This window comes from Cicer arietinum, chromosome 3 (assembly GCF_000331145.2).
Source record: "Cicer arietinum cultivar CDC Frontier isolate Library 1 chromosome 3, Cicar.CDCFrontier_v2.0, whole genome shotgun sequence".
NCBI classification, from domain to species: Eukaryota; Viridiplantae; Streptophyta; class Magnoliopsida; order Fabales; family Fabaceae; genus Cicer; species Cicer arietinum.
This window is the reverse complement of record NC_021162.2, coordinates 57,000,786-57,019,970: the sequence shown is the minus strand read 5'-3', so window position 1 is coordinate 57,019,970 and position 19,185 is coordinate 57,000,786. Positions and strand designations below refer to the sequence as shown.

The 19,185-nt window shown below is 28.9% G+C and overlaps 1 protein-coding gene across 1 annotated transcript; it reads left to right on the top strand.

Moving 5' to 3' along the window:
• Window positions 1–16,722: 16,722 nt before the first annotated feature.
• LOC101507256 (uncharacterized protein At4g19900-like) lies at window positions 16,723–18,273 on the top strand. The gene has a single exon (XM_004492366.4). It carries the CDS (start codon window positions 16,852–16,854, stop codon window positions 18,178–18,180), a length of 1,329 nt encoding a protein of 442 aa, XP_004492423.1. The 5' UTR covers window positions 16,723–16,851; the 3' UTR covers window positions 18,181–18,273.
• Window positions 18,274–19,185: the final 912 nt, after the last annotated feature.

Here is a 19,185-nt window from a genome sequence, read left to right as displayed (position 1 = left end):
TATATATATATATATATATATATGATGCATGTTTTATTTTTAGTTAGGTTAATTCATATAATAAGGAAAGATACTCATATACATGATGCATGATATTTAGTTAAGTTAATTCATGTAATAAGGAAAGATGCAAAGATAGCATGTCACCTTCATAATGCATGATGTTTGGTTATTTGAACTTGGGGAGGGAGAAAAGAAAAGGAAAGAAACATGGGAGGAAAGAAAAGAAACATGTGGAGGGAAGGAAAGAAATAGGGTTAATATGTTAAAAAATAAGGTAGATATATAACAAAAATAGAAAAAATTGTATTGTAACAAGCATTAACAATAGAGTTATCAATTATGTCACTATTTTAAAGAACCATGTCACTCAAGTTCTGTATACTTTTCAAGAATAATGTTATGTCCAGTAAATATGTGTTGGATAGGTGAGACGTTCACCTTTTATTTAATTATATAAGAAGTAGTACAGTAGATTGATTAATTTAACATTTTAAATCGTAACAAAAATGTAATTAATAAAAAAAAACATTGAGCGATGTAATTATATTTCTTTTCAATTTACAATGTTGAAGGTTTTTATATTTATTTTTCATGCAATAAACTATTATATAGTTTATAATATAATTGTTTCATGATCATTTTCTGTACATATGTAACTATAATTTTATAATATGAGCAGTATTTTAGTTTTAGATTATAAAATTAAAAGTAATTATGAATTTTAATTTTTTATGTAAAAAATTTAGTTTATTGATTAAATAAAAGGCCTTAGTCATTTACAATATATATTGTTTGACGAACAAAACAGAAAATTAAATTAATTAATCCAAAATATATATGTCTTTTATGGGTTTTCAACGATGTTTAATAATAAAATATTTGGATAGATGAATTAAATTAATATTTTTTAAATTCAAGACACTAAAGTATTATTTTTGTACATTTAAAAAAATTAAATTAATTAATTTTTACAATTTAAAATATTACATTTCTATTTACTCAATTGACAACACATACTTAAACTCATATTTGAGATTGCTACCTTAATTCTATAAAAAAAAAAAAAAAAAAAAGTTGTTTGTAGGTAGTTTTTTTTTAAGATTAAAATACTTTAGATATTGGTATTCTATGTCGTTGTGAAAATTTATTATAGAATTACACTTTCATGTCATTAGAAGTATGGTATTTAAGATCACTCGTAAATCAAAAGAGACTACAACACAAAAGTCGTTCTAAACCCATAAGACCGCTAATAACTCGAGGATGACTATAACACTAAAACTGAAACGACAATGGTATTAAGACCACTTTCAAAATATCGAAAGGCTGGAAAGAAAGAAAAATGGTAAGTGCATCGAGAAAATGAGGAAGAAGAGATAAAATTGGAAATTTCATGTGTTTTTTCATAAGAGTTTGAAATTTTGTATATAGTGATGGAACTCATCCTAGATATGTCAATTATCCAATGTGTGACTTTAGTATATACAGAGTTGAAAGCTAATCAAGGTATAAAAGCTTTCCAATATAGGACTTCAACTATTTTTAAATTTACACACTAGCATACTATCTATGTTCCAACAATCATCCACTTAAATTTTGAAAAAAAAAAATGTTTCTAAAATAGCGTCAAACGCACACTTCTATAAGATTGTGCCTAAATATAGGTGTTTGATGACTTTAACTTTTGTGTAGTATGTAAGATTCATATTCAACAAGAGTGACTCATATTCTTGAACTTTATCTCTAACATCAAATTCACACAACTTTTTCATATGGTGTATTTTCAAAAGCTCATGCATTAATGACCCTATACATTTTTCTAGTATAGTCAATGGCATATTTGAGACGGCCAATGTTGCTCGTATATTCAATTTGTCTAACACTTTTATCAATGTTTTTTGAAAAGTTTTACACTTGAGTCATAGGGTGTGCAAACAAGTTCATAGTCAAAGTAATTGTATTTCTTTAAGAATTTTTCAACATAGTGAAACTGATCCAAATAAATTCCCTTTTCTGACCTAGTAATCTTGATTTCAAGGATCGTATTTGCTTCTCTGAGACCTTTCATATCAAAGTTGTAACACAACAATGATTTCACATTATTTACAACATTAATGTTTGAATCAAATATAAGTAAGTCGTCTATTTTGAGATATATATGATAGTGCAAATGTCAGTTTCATATTTGAAATGAATATATTTGTCACTTTCATTCACTTTACACTAATTCGATATAATCAAGTTATCAAAATTTTCATGTCGTTGCTAGGAGCTTGTTTAAGACCATACAAAGACCTATCTAACTTATAGACCTTATTTTTTTGTCCATGAATCACAAAATTTTCATATTGTTCCATATAGATTTCTTTTTCCAAGTCACCATTTTAAAATGAAATTTTGACATCTATTTGGTGTACCACCAAGTTATTAACAACAATGATAAACTTATTTTTATAATATTTAAAAAGGGCATTTACCCTTTATTTTATCTTATTTTATAGTTTTGATTTCAACTTATTCTTATTTATTAATTTATTTACTATGTTTGCAAAAGTGATCACGAGTTGATAAAATAATTCAAATTGGTCAAATCAACTAAAACAACTAAGTTTTTAGTGCAAAAATATAAAGTTTAATATTTCAACATATGAATGAAAGAAGGAGGTTTGTTGCAAACTTTAAGGAGATGAATTTTAGGATAACAAAATGTTGCTAAAGAAAGGGTGAGCAGCACGCTAGATATAGAATCAGAAGTAGAAAAAATTAGAGAGAGAGAAAGAGAAAATAAACAGAAACACTTTGGAAATTTAGGAGTGTTTGGAGTTAGAGTAAAGTGTCTCAAATTTTGGAGAAAACAATCATACTCAGGGTTTTATTTATTTTCCTTGAATTGATGAACACTTCTTTTATTTACTTTATTTTCTATATGTCAACGATTAACTAAGCTCTTTTCTAGAGTTTTTGGTGAATCTTGTGATTAAGATATTTTTTTACTATGTCTTAGCTTTAAATTCTAGTTTTATTTTAGATTTTTGTTGTTTATCTCAATTAAATTACTCTATTGCTTTATTTACATGTTTGATATGACCAACCTTTGTATGTCTTTAATCAACCAATTGACTTGTGACCAACTACAATTAATTGTTAGATCTATAGGATATTTGAGATTAGAATTCTTGTATGACGAAACATAGATAAAGTTTTGAGTTCTTAACAAACCCTTTGATTTTTGTTGTTGTTATTGAGAAAAATGAAATGAAATAAAAATATTTTCCTTATGTCCCTCTCGAACCAAGGGGAGATAAAGTTTTGTCGGTCTTTGATTAATTTGGTTTAATGTGAAATTAGGAAGGTGTTGGTGTTGAGTGTGTTATTTAAAAATAAAATAAAATAAAATAAAATAAAAAAATTAATCCTTGTTATTGATGTTGTTAGTAATAGTAAAAAAAAAAATTAATTGCTGATGTGTTGGAGTTATGTAATGAGTTATTTTCAAATAAATGAGTTTGAACTGAAATTGAAATTTTACAAGAAAATTTAAAATTGTTAAAGTTGTGAAAAAATTCAAATTTTAATTAAGTAATGAGTTTGAGTAAAGAGTTAGATTGTGAAATTAATATGTTTAGAGTTAAAAATTTTACTCTTCTAATTACTCTTGGACTGAGTTTAAAGAAGAAGTTTAGAGTCCTTTATTAACTCAAATTTGTGTGCTCTAATGGTTGAGTGATATAACTTGCAAAATAAAAAAAATTAATTATGGAATTATGATGTGGTTGGATAAATTTTGGTGGTGAACAAGTTTTTATAAATCTTTATGTTTACATAGTTAACTTTTTGAGCATCGAAAAGGAATCGAGACCATTGACACCGAGTTAGCAGTGGGAAGAACTCTGATTAAACTGATTTTGTTGTGGTGATTAAAGAAATATGATTTTTCTTAGTTTCTTCCTTTCTAAAAATAGTTGTTATGATTGATGATCAAGTATGTATACATGTGGTTTTCAAATATTTGAACTTGTGTTTTCATACTTCTCATTCTTGGCTTGAAGTTCCTCATTGAGTTTCTTTATTTCATAAAGTTTATTTTTGAGAAAACCACATTTATGAGATAAAGTATTTGAGTCATTTAAAAGATTGTCAAATTCAATTTCTAATTGTTCACAAGAAGGACATAGTTCTGAAATACTTACTTTTTCAGTTTCTGATTTTGCCATAAGACAGAGGTTGGCTTCTTCATCCTTTTCTTGCTCAAAGGATGACTCGTCACTGTCATCCCAAGTAATCATCATGGATTTGTTTTTGTACGGAAATCTTCTTGAGTTCCTTTTGTTGAGAGGACACTCAGTTTTGTAGTGTCCCATCTTGTTGCATCCAAAACAAGTTATCTGACTTTTGTCAGTTTTTTCTTTTTGAGGAGATCTTCTATCTTGTCCTCTTCGATTTATCATCCTCTGGATTCTTCTGGAAATCAGAGCCAGTTCATCCTCTTCCTCAGATAGAAGATACTCCGAGCTTTCCTTTTTCATGACCTCTTCCGTCTTCTTGGAGGATGAACTTTCTGCTTGGCTTGTTTTTAGCGCAATCATTTTTCCTTTTCTGCTAGGTTTGTCAGCCAGCAACAATGGTTCATGAGCTCTTAGAGTACCAACTAGATCTTCCAATTTCATGTTGGTCAAGTCTCTTGCTTCTGTAATGGCAATCACCATTGGCCTCCATTCTTTTGGTAAACTTCTAAGGATTTTTCTTATCCTTTCTTGAACGGAGTATACCTTTCCAAGAGATCTCAAGTTATTTAATATGATTGTTAACCTTGAGAACATGTCATCAATAGTTTCCTCTTCCTTCATTTCGAATAGTTCGAAATCTCTTACTCCCATGTCAATTCTTGCTTCTTTCACGTGACTTGTTCCTTCATGATGGATTCTTAGAGTGTCCCAGAGCTCCTTAGCGCTTTTTCACTCTTCGACTCTATCATACTCTTCTCTGCTCAAAGCACACATTAGAAATAAATGAGCTTTAGAGTTTAGGAGTACCTTTGCATTTTCATCAGCCATCCATTGTGCTTGAGGTTTCACATCAGAGGTTGCATCTGCGTTGTTGGTTCAGATGGCGTGATCTCAATTTTCCACCACAGACCACATATTGTTGTCTTGTGATATGAGAAATAGTCTCATCTTACCTTTTCAGTGGTAGTAATCTGTACCATCAAAGTAGGGAGGTCGGCTGGATGATCCTCCTTCAGGGATATACTTAGCTTTAGACATTTTTTGGATCTTTTTCTCTTACACTGTTAGCTGTATTTTTCTAGAGGACCTTGCTCTGATACCAATTGATGTAGCTAAATATCACTAGAAGGGGGGTTAAATAGGGATTTTGCTGTTAAAAATAATTTTCAAGTGTTTTAAAAACTATCCTCTTGCAGAGGATGGCAAGCCCGAGGATGGGTTTTTCAAAACTTCATATTTGAACTGAGCTGAAGAGTGAAAGGGAAATATAAAATTGACACACACTGTTTTTATACTGGTTCACCCAAAGATGGTTACTTCCAGTCTTCACACCCTTGTGAGATTTCACTAATGTTAAAACAGATCAACCTCAAACAGAGGATGATTACAACTTGTGTATTCTTAAGCTTCACCAAGCTTACAATCAGATTTCAAATATTTCCAAGTGTATCTCACGTGGAAATTACAATGTGATATGAGAGTGATTGATTCTAAATACTTTCTCAAAAGATTAACAAGAATCTAATGTAGGATTGTAGAAAGTATGAAGAGATAATGGATGTTGCTTCTTAAAAGCTTTAAGATCTTTGATCTTTTTGATGCAATGTGTTGCGTATTTGATGAAGATCAGCTTGCTGCAATTTATAGAGGTCTTGTGATATTCATTTCATATGCCAAGCTTTTTTATGACCATTGGAAAATCCATTTTAAAAATGCCAAGATTTTTCTTCATAATTACGAAAATGTCATTCAGCTCCTTGGATGGATGCAATCCATGTTCAAGTACGAGGTAACAGATTTTTTGGGTACTTGGGGCACGTGTTGTCTTTTTCTCTTTCCTTTCTTTAATGTTTGAAGATTATGTGAAGTCATTTTCGTTCTCCTTTCTTCAATGCCTTGATAAAGCTTCACATGTGAACTTTTTCTCTTTCCTTCATTTAATGCTTGTAAGAACATGTGATGTCCTTTTCATTCCTTTCTTCAAGGCTTTGTAAAGGCTTCACGTGTGAAGTCCTTTTCTCTTTCCTTGCCTTAAGACATGTGAGCAATTTATTTTTGACTTGTTTGTTGTTGCCTTTTTGAAGATTGACTTTGTAATCTTTTTAAATCACACAAGAGTACATGTAGCTTTTGCCTATGACATGATGGGTTGCTTTCATAAAGTGTTGGGATGCTTTTCAAGATGTTGACTATAGGCACATGCTAGTGTAATCCTTCCTCGTACCTTTCTATTGCCTTTCTTGCTCCTTTTCTTCAAAAGCTTTTCTTTATTCATTCTTTAATAGTATTTTGCCTTTATTGAATGAATCAAACAATTCATTCTTTAATACTATTTTGCCTTTGTTGAATGAATCAAATAATTCATTCTTTAATGAATTCAAATCAGCGAGGATGTAGAACTGCTGTTTCACCAGCTCGTGAGGCCATCCTCGGCATTTTCCATACTTAGCATTTAACTCAGAATTTTCTTCTTTTTGCCTTAATGAACAATAACATGTTTTCTTATATGAATACACTCAAAATCACATATTAGTCATTAACCTCAATCATAATCTTTTAATTAATTTTGTTATCATTAAAACCATTTGAGAGAGATTTTGTCTCAACATAAATATGTGATGGTTAATATTGACTTGATTATGCATTAATGATTGATAATATGGGTTGCTACATGTTATGAATTTTATTGATGAGAATGTGTTTTGATAATTAATTGTTAATTTCAGTTGGTGACCCTTTACATTATTGTAGAAATTGAGTTTTGCCCTCAAATGATACCCGATTTTGTCATACCGACTGTTACCATGACGACAGAAACGTTGTTAGACTTCCCTGACTGGAATTTGCCAATTTCTTGAGTATACGACTCCATCTCAACCAATGTTACATATACGGGGAGAGTGGTGAAGATAAGTAGGAGAGTTGAGGTAGTGAACTGTTTTGAGATTCCAGCATCGCCGAAGCTACATATCTCGTGGGTGGACCTGATATCTGAGGAGACTGATCTCTCTATGGCTAATGAGGAGGAGGAAGTTACTTCGTGGAGAGATATTGCGTTAGAAGGAACTTGTGCAATGTGTGGAGGTTACTCTTGTTACTGTAGATGTTAGTGGATGATCATATTAGTTTTTTGTTGTATAGGGCCTTAGTGTTTTTCTTTTGATGGTTGTACTTATTTTGTTTTGGGATGATTGTATCTATGTTATACCTTGACAGTTGATTTTTTGGTGGGTCCATGTTCCATTTTTTTTGACGTGATCATGGTGGATAACATTCTTGGAGCAGTACTTATATGTAGATGTCTGCCCAGAATACCCAGGGGTATGAGCGATGTTTGATAAATCTCATAATCCCGGTGTATTTTCTATATGTATATTTTAAATTATTGTCCCAATAACTATCTTAGCTTGATTGTATATATCATGCAATTATTTATGACTCATGTCGTTTTGTGTTATGATGTTTTATTTTATTAAGTTGTTATTAAAACTAAAAAAAAAATGTATTCGCGCTTTTAAATTGGGGGTGTTACAGGGATCATATGATCCCTACTCCTCCAAGTGGAACATTGTTTACATACCACCTTGCATGCAAACTCAAAGTCCAAAGCAGGAAAATGAGCTAGATATTGATGATAGACTTACAACCTTGATGCAAAATATCATTCCTCGGTTATCTCAAAGGCCTCAATATGCATCATTCACTCAAATTAAGCCCAAACCAGATAAAGCCGAAATTATCACTATTGCGATGGATAAATAGTTGAGTGAAGAACTTGGACATGAGATACCAATGTGTATTGAAAGAGAAAAAACCTTTACGGAAGAGATCAATTTTTAGGAGAATCAACGAGACCATATGGTTATAGTCATAAACAAAGGCAAAAGACCCTAATCATTTTGGAACAGACTATATTAACCATTGGTGATGCTATAGTTGAGGAAGAAAAGAGAAAAGTGACTTTAAGATATGGTAAGAAAGAAGTTGTTTTTAAAAGCTTTAAATTCCTCTGAAAATTTCTCTCATATTATTTCTTCATATTTTGATAATGTGGTTGTTAATAAGGATTTTAGTCACTCTAAGATGCAAGACCCTTTGGAACAAAATTGAAACAGTTAAGTCTAATTTGAAGTAAACTAAATCCTTAACATAGAACAATTGAGGAGTAAGAATTTCATGAACTAAGGGACAAGAATAAAAAAGTAATTGACAACTTATTCTGAAAAAATATATATATATATATATATATATATATATATATATATATATATATATATATATCATCTCACTTATTAGCTTAGGGGTTAATCACACTCGCAGTCAAGTGAAATGTGAGGTGAAATACTATTTCACTGAGTAGCTTGGGAATTACTTGCACTAATAGTCAAGCCAAAGGTGGAATGATATCAAATTATAAAAAAAATGAAGTGTTGTTTCACTGAGTTGTACTAATAGTCAAGTCAAAGGTGAAATGATAGTAAATTAAAAAGAAAAGAAAAATGTCTCTAGTACTTGAGGATGATTAAATGAATTGATTGAAGAAAGTTTCAAGAGGTTAACCACACACACTTTGAATTGGAATTCATTTTACTTAGTTGACATAATGTAGAAGATGTTTGATTTTGTTTAAACGATTTAGAAGAATTCTTGCTCAAATTTAAAAAAATAATTATTATTATTTTTGATATTATTTATTCTTTAAACTTTGTGTTAGAATGAGACTTTGCTTGAGGACAAGCAAAAGTTGAGTGAGAGGGAGTTGATAAGCCTATTTTTATAGGATTTTATAAGGACATTTACCCTCTATTTTTTTTCTTCTTATTTTATAGTTTTGATTACAACTTATTCTTATTTATTCATTTATTTATCATATTTGTAGAATTGATCTTGAGATGATAAAATAATTTAAATTGGTCAAATCAACTAAGTTTTTAGTGCAAAAATGTAACATTTAATATTTCAGCTTGTGAATGCAAGAAGGAGGTTTGTTGCACATTTCAAAGAGATGAATTATAGGATAGCAAAATGTTGCCAAAGAAAGGGGGAGCTGCACACTAGAAACAGAATCGAGGAGTAGAAAAAAATTAGAGAGAGAGAGAGAAAATAAGGAAAAACACTTCGAAAACTTAGGAGTGCTTGGAGCTGGAGTAAAATGTGTCAAATTTTGGACCAAAAAAATCATACTCTGGGTTTTATTTCTTTTCCTTTAATTGATGAACACTTCTTTTATTTACTATACGCCAATGAGTAACTAAACTGTCTTCTAGGGTCTTTGGTGAATCTTGTGTATAAGATATCTTTTTACTATGTCTTAGTTTTAAATCTTAGTTTTATTTTAGTTTTTTTGTTGTTTATCTCAATTATATTATTCTATTGCTTTATTTATATGTTTGGGATGACCAACATTTGTATGCCTTAATCAATCCATTAACTAGTGACCAACTACAATTAATTGGTAGATCTATAAGATAATTGAGATTATGATTCTTGTATGATGAAACATAGATATTAATCTTTCAATCGTTCAACCTCTTGGTTTTGTATACTTTCTCTTAATTATATTTTTTGTATGATCAATCAAAAAATTAATTTAGAGAAAAGAATATTACATTGAATGACGAATCTTTGTTAATAGTTTCAAAGAGGGATTGATAATTGAGAAAATGAATAAGAATTTATATAAAACTAGGATTTGAGGTATTGATATCAGAAGTGAAACTATGACCCTATGTTTACCTTCCATTAATTCAAAGTTGTGTTGTTATATACTCTCGTTATAATTTTTATGCAATCTTTACGTTTTTGTTATCACGAATCAAAAATAATTTTCATTAGTCTAAATAATAAAAAATATTGATTAATTTGGTAGTTGTTAAATTAATCTATGTGGATACGATAATTTTATATACTACTACTTGGCTAACCCACACATTTGGGGAATTTTGTGCAACAAACAAGTGAAATTAGTACCTTATTGGGTGTAATTCTAGTGATTGGTGTAAAAGTGTCAACAAAATCTATATTTTTTTTCTTTGTCTAAAACCTTTAACTACAAGGTGAGCCTTGTATTTATCAATAATCCCATTGGGTTTTAGTTTCTTACTCAAAATTCATTTACAATCTATCGGTTTACAACAAGGAGGCGGGCCTAGTAAATGCCAAATCTTGTTAGACTCTAGAGAATCCATGTCATCGTTTATAGCTTTTTGCCACAGATTTGCATCCAATGACGATAAAGCTTTCTGAATTTATTGGATCCTCTTACAAAGTACATGCAGTACAATCGGTTCCATAATCGTTAGAAACTCTTGCTCTTTTACTTTTTCAAGGTTTTGTTTTGCCTTGTTTGATACTTTAAGTGCTCTTGATAATGTGAATGTGACTTGTTCGGTGCCACCACTATTTATCGATTTAAAAGAGAATATATTTTCATAAAAGTCAACATCATTTGACTATATGATCACTTTAGCGTTTAAGTCATAAAATCTATATGTTTTATTGTGTGCTGCTTACTCAATAACTACACATTTATAGGCTCTACTGACGAGTGTAAGTCGCTTGGGATTCTGACATAAGTCAAACACAGTCCCAAGTTCAAAGATAAGACAAGTTGAGTTGTCTTTTCTTTAAAATCTCATAAGGCGATGGTTTGTTTTTAGACTTAGGAACTCTATTCAAAATATAGCAAACAATCAATAAAATGTATCCCCACCAATGAGATATTGCAACATTAAAGTTAAACATAATAGCAACAACTAATTTAATAAGAGTTCTATTTTTTCTTTCAGTTTTACCATTCATTTTAGGTGAATATGATGCAGTTGTTTCAAATATAACTCTATCAAAATCATTAAACACATTATGTTCCTTTATCACTACGAAAACTTTCAATCTTTTTACTAAAATAATTTTTAATTTATGTTACAAAGATTATTAATGAGAATAACAAAAAGATAATAACAATAATGTTTCACTATTTTCTTTGTACGTGAAGTTGTCGTTGATTCTTAGACACTAACATCAAATTTATTGCAGCAAACGTATAACTATGTGAATTTTCACCTTTCTAAAATTACCACACAAATAACAAATATACCTTGACCTTTCACAAAATTAATGACAAAGTATGTTGTTTCAACTCATTCACTTTATCAAATGTTTGTTTTACCTAAATAAGAATAAGCAATTTAATCATATTCACCATTAAATATATAGTCAAAACTACAAACATTTTAACACAAAATTAATACATATCTAACCTTCCAAATAAGTGAATTATTAAAATAAAAATAAAACAAATCACTCCACTAACATAGACCATGGAAAGACTAAGTCAATCTCACTATCACTTCCTAATAAGTAGGAATTATTAGCTACCTAGTAGAATCAATTCTAACAATTATGACACTTAAGAAAAAGTATTTTGACTCCCAAAACTAGTGCACTACACATGTTGCACGTGCTTTTAGTAAGTTTGTTTTTACTAAAAATAAAATAAATCAAATTATTTCACTTCTAATCATTAAAAAAAAAAAAAAAAAACTGATCTTGCAAGGCCTCAAGACCATTCATATCTCACCCTACGCCAATAATTATTAAAATAAGTTCAATTGACAAGTTAAATGAGACGGGTCAAAAGAATTGTTGCTTGAAAATATCATATTTTCTAAGAAAATTCAACATAAATTCACAATATCATTACAAGTCTAAATTTGGGAGATTTTAAAGTTTGTAGTGTGTACCTGGTCCTTGTGGATGTTTTCATGAGGGAAAATGTTCAAATGAAAGGAGAAGTAGGCGTAGTTTTGACTTTTGAATATCCATAGATATGAATATATGGATATTATTTTGAAGTTAGAAAACTCTTCCCAAATATGGTTCCTTCATCAATCAATCGCCCAATAACATCATTTGATTTTCATAGATTTGACATGATGGATGTATAAATCTTTTTTTGTTTGCTTAAGTGTTTTTGAAACTACTTGAATGCCATATTTCATAATGATGCCAATAGAGCTAGAACCAGTAATCTTTTCATTAGATATGACATAATGTGTTTTAAAAATAATTTTAGTTGTAGAAGATATTATTATGTTGAGTTGTGGACTAAATCGCTCCATTTCAGACATATTACAACACTGTCTAAAATTGTGCATGACAAACAATCAACCACAATGTCTCAAAGATAAAATAGCTCTTATACAATCTAAAATCGTAAGACCATTCATAAATTAAAAGGATTGCGACACAAAAACCATTATAAAACCAAAAGGAGATAGTATTAGGGTCACTTTAAAGACAGAAAGAAAAAGAATAAGTGGCTTGAAAGTGCATCGAGCAGAAGAGGAAAAAGAGATAAAGTTGAAAATTGCATGTAACTTTTGTGTGGTTTTCACAAGAATTTAACACTTTTTATATAGTGATGAAAGTTATCCAACATATCTCAACTATTCAATATGAGACTTTACTATTTATGGAGTTGATAGCTAATTAATGTATAAAAGCTTTCCAATTTGAAACTTTAACAATTTTTAAATTCACAAACTAACATACTATTTATTCCAACATATGATGTATCTCACTTTTGACATCATTTCGCCAATATTTTACAATATTTTTTAGTGCATAATCTCTTAAATTGTTCCTAAAAACGAACCTTTAAAAAACAATATTATATGTTCCAAATGACTTTGACCATTGTTAACATTCTCATTACTCTCGTGAAATTCTTAAGAATATGATAAAAATACAATTAACTCATTTTTTATTGTCCTTAATTCAACTTATCACATACTTAGCTACCTATACATCGACTCCTAACAAAATAGAAGCTTTTGATGCAAACCATTTTGGTCTGACAATTGATCCTAAAAAAATGTAACATTATCACTAAGTTTCAACTTAATGGCTGATCAATTTTACAGATTACAAAAACAATTGAAACACTTGTACCAAAAAAAATATAATTGAAATACATTAATGATCATTATCGAGAAGGAGATGAATTTGGCTCACGGGAAGATGAACAGTTACTGCAAGATGAGTAAGAGGTGCAACAACAATAACAATAATTCTTCAGGGAAACTAAAATGTTTAATCATTTAGTTTAATTGACAGGGTTATCAAAAAAAAATAATTAAAAGTGAAGTAAATTAAAAAGTGGAGTTTTTTTTGGGTCTTTAACTAAAAGGTGGAGTTAAAATAGATCGTTTATATATAAATGTTATTTAGTCTATGCATAAATTTATCTCCCAAATTATGATACTTTTTAAAATTTTTAAATTTTATTATTCTAACTATTTGTTAATTTATGCTTTTAATACTTCTCACAATACTAAATTATTTATTTACCTTTTTGTTTCTATTTTTTCTTTAGTACAATTATAATTCGTTTGTTTACCTCTTTATTTCTAATTTTTCTTTAATACAATTTCAACATATTATTCAATTACAACACTTTCTTAAAAAATTTGGGAAAAAAGATCTATAGATATAAATTGTTCCTTTGATACATTTTTTAAACTTTATATCATATCTTTGTTGTTTTAAATTCATTTAAAGAGATCTTTTGAATCTTAAGTTTGAATCATTGTTGGACCTGATATTTGAATACTCTCTGGGAGTGTAAAGTGACTTTTTTTTTTGTGTTTCTATATGTTATTAACATTTTCAAATTCAATAGAAAAAGAAAAGGCAAAGATGAGTAGAAGTTGATCTGTTCTTTTTTCAATATTATTTTCTCCTCTAATTTTCCATTTCCATCCTATTTGTTGCTCGTATTCTTCGGTGCTATCTTTCTCTAAATTATTTTTGTCATAAAACTTTCATGGTGTAAATTCAATATTTCGAAAAACCATGGTTTCTCCTTCATTTGTATTAATATTATTTATATGTCATATTAAGAGAATACATTGATATTATTGGATGTCAGTCTAAATCTTAATAGTGGAGTACAAGTGTCAGTTATTTATTGGTGTTATGTTATAAAGGTAAATTAAAAATTATAACCCAGCTAGCATTTTGAAACTATTGCCGATACTATAGTTTATTGGATTGAAAAAAAAAATAAAGGAAAAATAGGTGGATTAAAAGGATGAATATGGATTACTCAAAACATAAAAGAAAAGGATGATAAGAAAATATAAAAGACTAAAACAAAGGGATGGAATATATATGGGTTACTCAATAGTTCAATCGAGTGAAAACATTTTATGTTTTGATTTCTTAAAATATATGTTTGATTTTATTTTAACAAGAAATTTTTAAATAAAATATCGTCATGGAGATAAGATAAAATACTAATTAATGAAAATGACATTATTTTTAAAAATAATAAAAATTATTTTTTAATATTTTCATTATATTTTAGAAATATAAACTATTACATACTTCAAAAGTATTTCATCTCCTTATTAATAAATAAAATTACAATAATTTTAAAAAATAAAAACAAAATATTTTTACAAACTAAATTAGTCAAAAGGTTACAAGTAGTTGGTTTTGGAATTGAATAGAAGTTGATGTTACTTTGGTTGTATGTATTGGGTGCATTGAATATAATTGGGGTGGAAGTAGTATAAATAGAAAAGTTAAAGTGATAATGTGAGCAGTAAATCTGCTAATATTATGCATCTTCTGATTTGGTTGTTAGAATTTTGTGACTGGACCAATAATTTGCTTTTGCTTTTGTAAATAAAAATAGAAATGGCTTTTGTTTTTCAGTAAGAGTTTAGTATATTCCGAAAGATTCAATCTTTATAGGTGAGATGATAATCATAATAGTATTTGTACTGAGGTTTTAACAATTAATGCTGCTATCATTAAATTAAAACAAACTAAATAAATGAACAGAACATTTTTAAACCAAAGTGTGACACACTGACACATTTATTTATCTCCAATAAATAAAAGTGATAAAAACAGAGGATTTGAGATCATAATTAAAATGTTAATTTAATAATAAATAGATATATGAGTGGGACATAAGCAGCAAAAAATGGGAAAGAAGTGGGATTACTTGCATAAAATAGCGTATTAGAATATTTTTTCTGACAGAAGCTTGTTAGAATATACCAAAATAAAATACTCCATGTGAATAATAAAAAATGTAATTAAACTTGTTCAGCAATTCAACCTCTTGCAGGTTAGTCTCCTCAAGCATAAGGGTACAGTGCAGTCATAAAATTTATCATAAAACTTGCTATATGGATACGAAAAAGATGAACAAATACTATTTATATGAATTTCGTAATCGTCAAATATAGATAGTTGAATTGATTTGCAAAACGATTATTACAAATTTATTTTTTGTTTTGACAAGCACCTTAGTTCTTACATAATTGACATCTTGTTTATAACTTTCTTGACTGTAGCATGTTATTACTAAAAGCTTCTTTCACTAAAATAAGAGTATACTAATACTACGACTATACAAGATTACTAATAAATTTACATATTATTAAATTAAAATATTTAAAATACACAAACGTGTATTCTATTTTTTATGACTTATGTCATAGAGGAGAGTAGCTATACAACGTTAAGGTTCATATCTTAGACACTATTTTTTCATCTCACGATACAGGTGTCTAATATATAATAAGTTAAGGTTTATATCGGCTAAAATAACTCTCATTGACTTAAAAAAAAACAAAAACTCTCATTAAAGATGCTCTAAATCCTGTTGGGAAATTGACATGGGATATATTTCTATTTATATTTATTTTATTTATTAACCACATAATAAATATGTTAATTATGATATTTATTCTAAGATATTTTAATGTGTTATTTAATAAAGTCAAAATTAATCTATTGAAATACAAAAATATCTATTTAAGAAGTTTGCCTATGTGAGACATATGTTCTTCTTGACCTATCTATTTTATACGTGAATTTTATGGTGGATTATTTTTATAAGTGGTCCACCGTAGATTAATACTTAAAAATCATCAAAAATTCTAATGAAATTCAAAAATAATCTTTAAAAATAATAGTTTGTAACTCTCCTTATCTCTATGAATAAAATGGTGATCCGATTGATGTCGATTCAATACGAAATGCATATTTATTTTTCTTTATTTTTATCAAACCGATATTATTTAAGTAACAATCTCGATTAAAAAAAAAAAAGACGATCATCAACGTCTACAACTTAAAAATAACATTTATAATCATAAAAATTTTAAATATTTTTTAAAAATAATTCATAATTGATATTGATTCATATTAGAATTTTCACTTTTTTATATTAACTGTTCTTAAGATGTTCAATCATACGTTCACAAAAAAATATATTCAATAACAAAATATACCATGCCACGTCATATATAATATTACTAAAAAGTCCACCAAGTTGATACATAAAACAGTTCAGATAATTCGAAATATATTATTTATTTTAAAAAACTATAGGAATCATTTATTAATGTTACTCAATACCATACATATATAATAATGCATTACTACTAAGACGTGTGTATGTAAGTCATAGGCGGCTATCCTTTGGTCGAAATTTGACATTGATTGAATTTCGAATGCTTCAAACAAAGACAACATAGAAAATCTTCCACAAAACATCACCAAATATCAATACTTATAAACCTTTACTTTTAATATCTTCATGAATCATGCCAACATGAAAGTCAAACCTAAGGTTATTCTACATAAAATTCTCATCACAAACAGAGCAACTTCCAACTCTAAAAAAATGTTTGATTCTTGGATGAATAAAAGTTCCAAAATTTTATCAATCCTCTCTCTAATAACATTTTCAGCCATAGTTTTTCTCATACAAGGTGATCATGTTATCCAACATGATTCAATTATACTCCATGCTACATATAAAGAACCTCTTGTGATGTTACAAGCTAAAAAGTCAACTCTTAGTACTCTTGGTCAAAGTTACAAACCTTTACATTCCATGCAAGAGGACAAAGATGAAATTGATTTTTCAAATCAAAGCGTGCTAATTGCTCCACTCAATGTCACAAAAGAACAAAGAATTGCATGGTTTAAAGGGAAGCTACAAGATTTCAAGATTCTAAAGTCAAACAAGTTGTCAAAAAAATTCCATGCTAGAATTCAAGGATTTCTCAAAAATGAATCATGTGAGTCTCAATTCTTCATGACATGGATTTCACCTTCAAGTTCATTTGGGTCAAGAGAGTTTTTGGCAATAGAAAGTATTTTCAAAGTCCAACCTCAAGCATGTTTGACAATTTTATCAAGAACTTTGGACTCAAATCATGGTTATAAAATTCTCAAACCATTCATTGATAAAGGGTTCAAAGTTCAAGCTTTGACACCAAACTTGTCATTTTTGTTCAAAGGGACACTAGCTGAATCTTGGTTTCATGAGTTAAGAAAAGGGAAAAAAGATCCTGGTGAGATTCCTTTGTTTCAAAATCTATCTAACTTGATAAGACTTTGTGTTCTTTATAAATATGGTGGTGTCTATTTAGACACTGATTTTATTCTCATGAAACCATTAAATGGTTTGAGGAATTGTATTGGAGCACAAAGCATGGATTTTGGTTCTAATCATTGGACTAGATTAAATAATGCTGTTCTTATTTTTGATATGAATCATCCACTTCTTCTTAGGTTCATTAATGAATTTGCCTTGACTTTTGATGGAAACAAATGGGGGCATAATGGTCCTTACCTTGTTTCAAGAGTTGTTGAAAGACTTGGGAAAAAACCAAGTTTGAAATTTACAATATTGCCACCTTTGGCTTTTTATCCAGCTAATTGGAATAAGATAGTTGGTTTTTTTAGAAAGCCTAAAACTAGAGGTGAAGAAAAATGGGTTGAAGCCAAATTGATTCAACTTAGTGGTGAGACTTATGGGATTCATCTATGGAATAAACAGAGTAGTGGATTGGTTATTGAAGAAGGAAGTGTCTTAGCAAGAATTGTATCAAATCATTGTGTCTTTTGTAAGTTTTAACTCTATAGTTTTTTTTCTTCTAATGTATAGGAACACTTGTGTGATGTAAAGGCTAGCACTACAAGTTGTTAAGGAATTTTCTTTTAATATATAGTTCTCTACTTGATGATTTCAAACAAGGTTTTAAATTGAGTTCGAATTGCAACCATTGATATTATAGATTATCGCGATTAAATGCAACACGTGCAATGTTAATTGTATTTGTATAGTTGTTGCAGAGACAAAAAAATCTCAATATTGCAATCCAAATTGCAATTGTTGACTTTTTTTTCTTCTTAAAATTTGATTTTCATCGTGTTCAAAATCAAAATCCAACAAATCAAATGCAACATTGGTCATGGTTATGTTGTTGCTATAGAGATATAAACAAATATAAGGTTGCAATTTAAATTGTAGTCGCAAACTTTTTCTTTAAACTATGATGTCAAATAGATTCTAAATCAAAATTCAATATCAATAAAAAGGCTATCATAATTTTCTACCCCAAATTCGAAATTTAAATTTTCTTAATCTCAAATGGAATTTGAATCTTCTACGTCTCCACGAACTAAATCCGGGCAATTTCCTAAAAGATTTTTTTCTACTCAATTGATGCTTACCCTTTTTGGCATTTTTATGAGAACCAAAATCTTCATCTTCATCCATGTGACTACCCTTTGAAGCTAACTCACTTTCTCTATCAATAAATGAAAAATTTGTGGATCCAATCTGTTTAATCAAGTCCCAAGGGTCTTGAAATTCTCTCTCTGAATCACTATCCCACAAAGAAATAGGCTTCATTATAGGTGGACCACTATAATAATCAAAATGGTTTGATAAACTTGTATGCTCCATGTCAAATAATCTCCTCATGGATGTGCTTCCACCTTTCATCAACTCCAACAAACTGCTAGATTTAGATTTAGATGAAGATGACAAAGATGATGATGTTGATAAATATAAAGATTGTTGGTAGTGTATAATTTTCCTGATTTTTTCCTTTTGATATTGTGTGTTAATAAACCA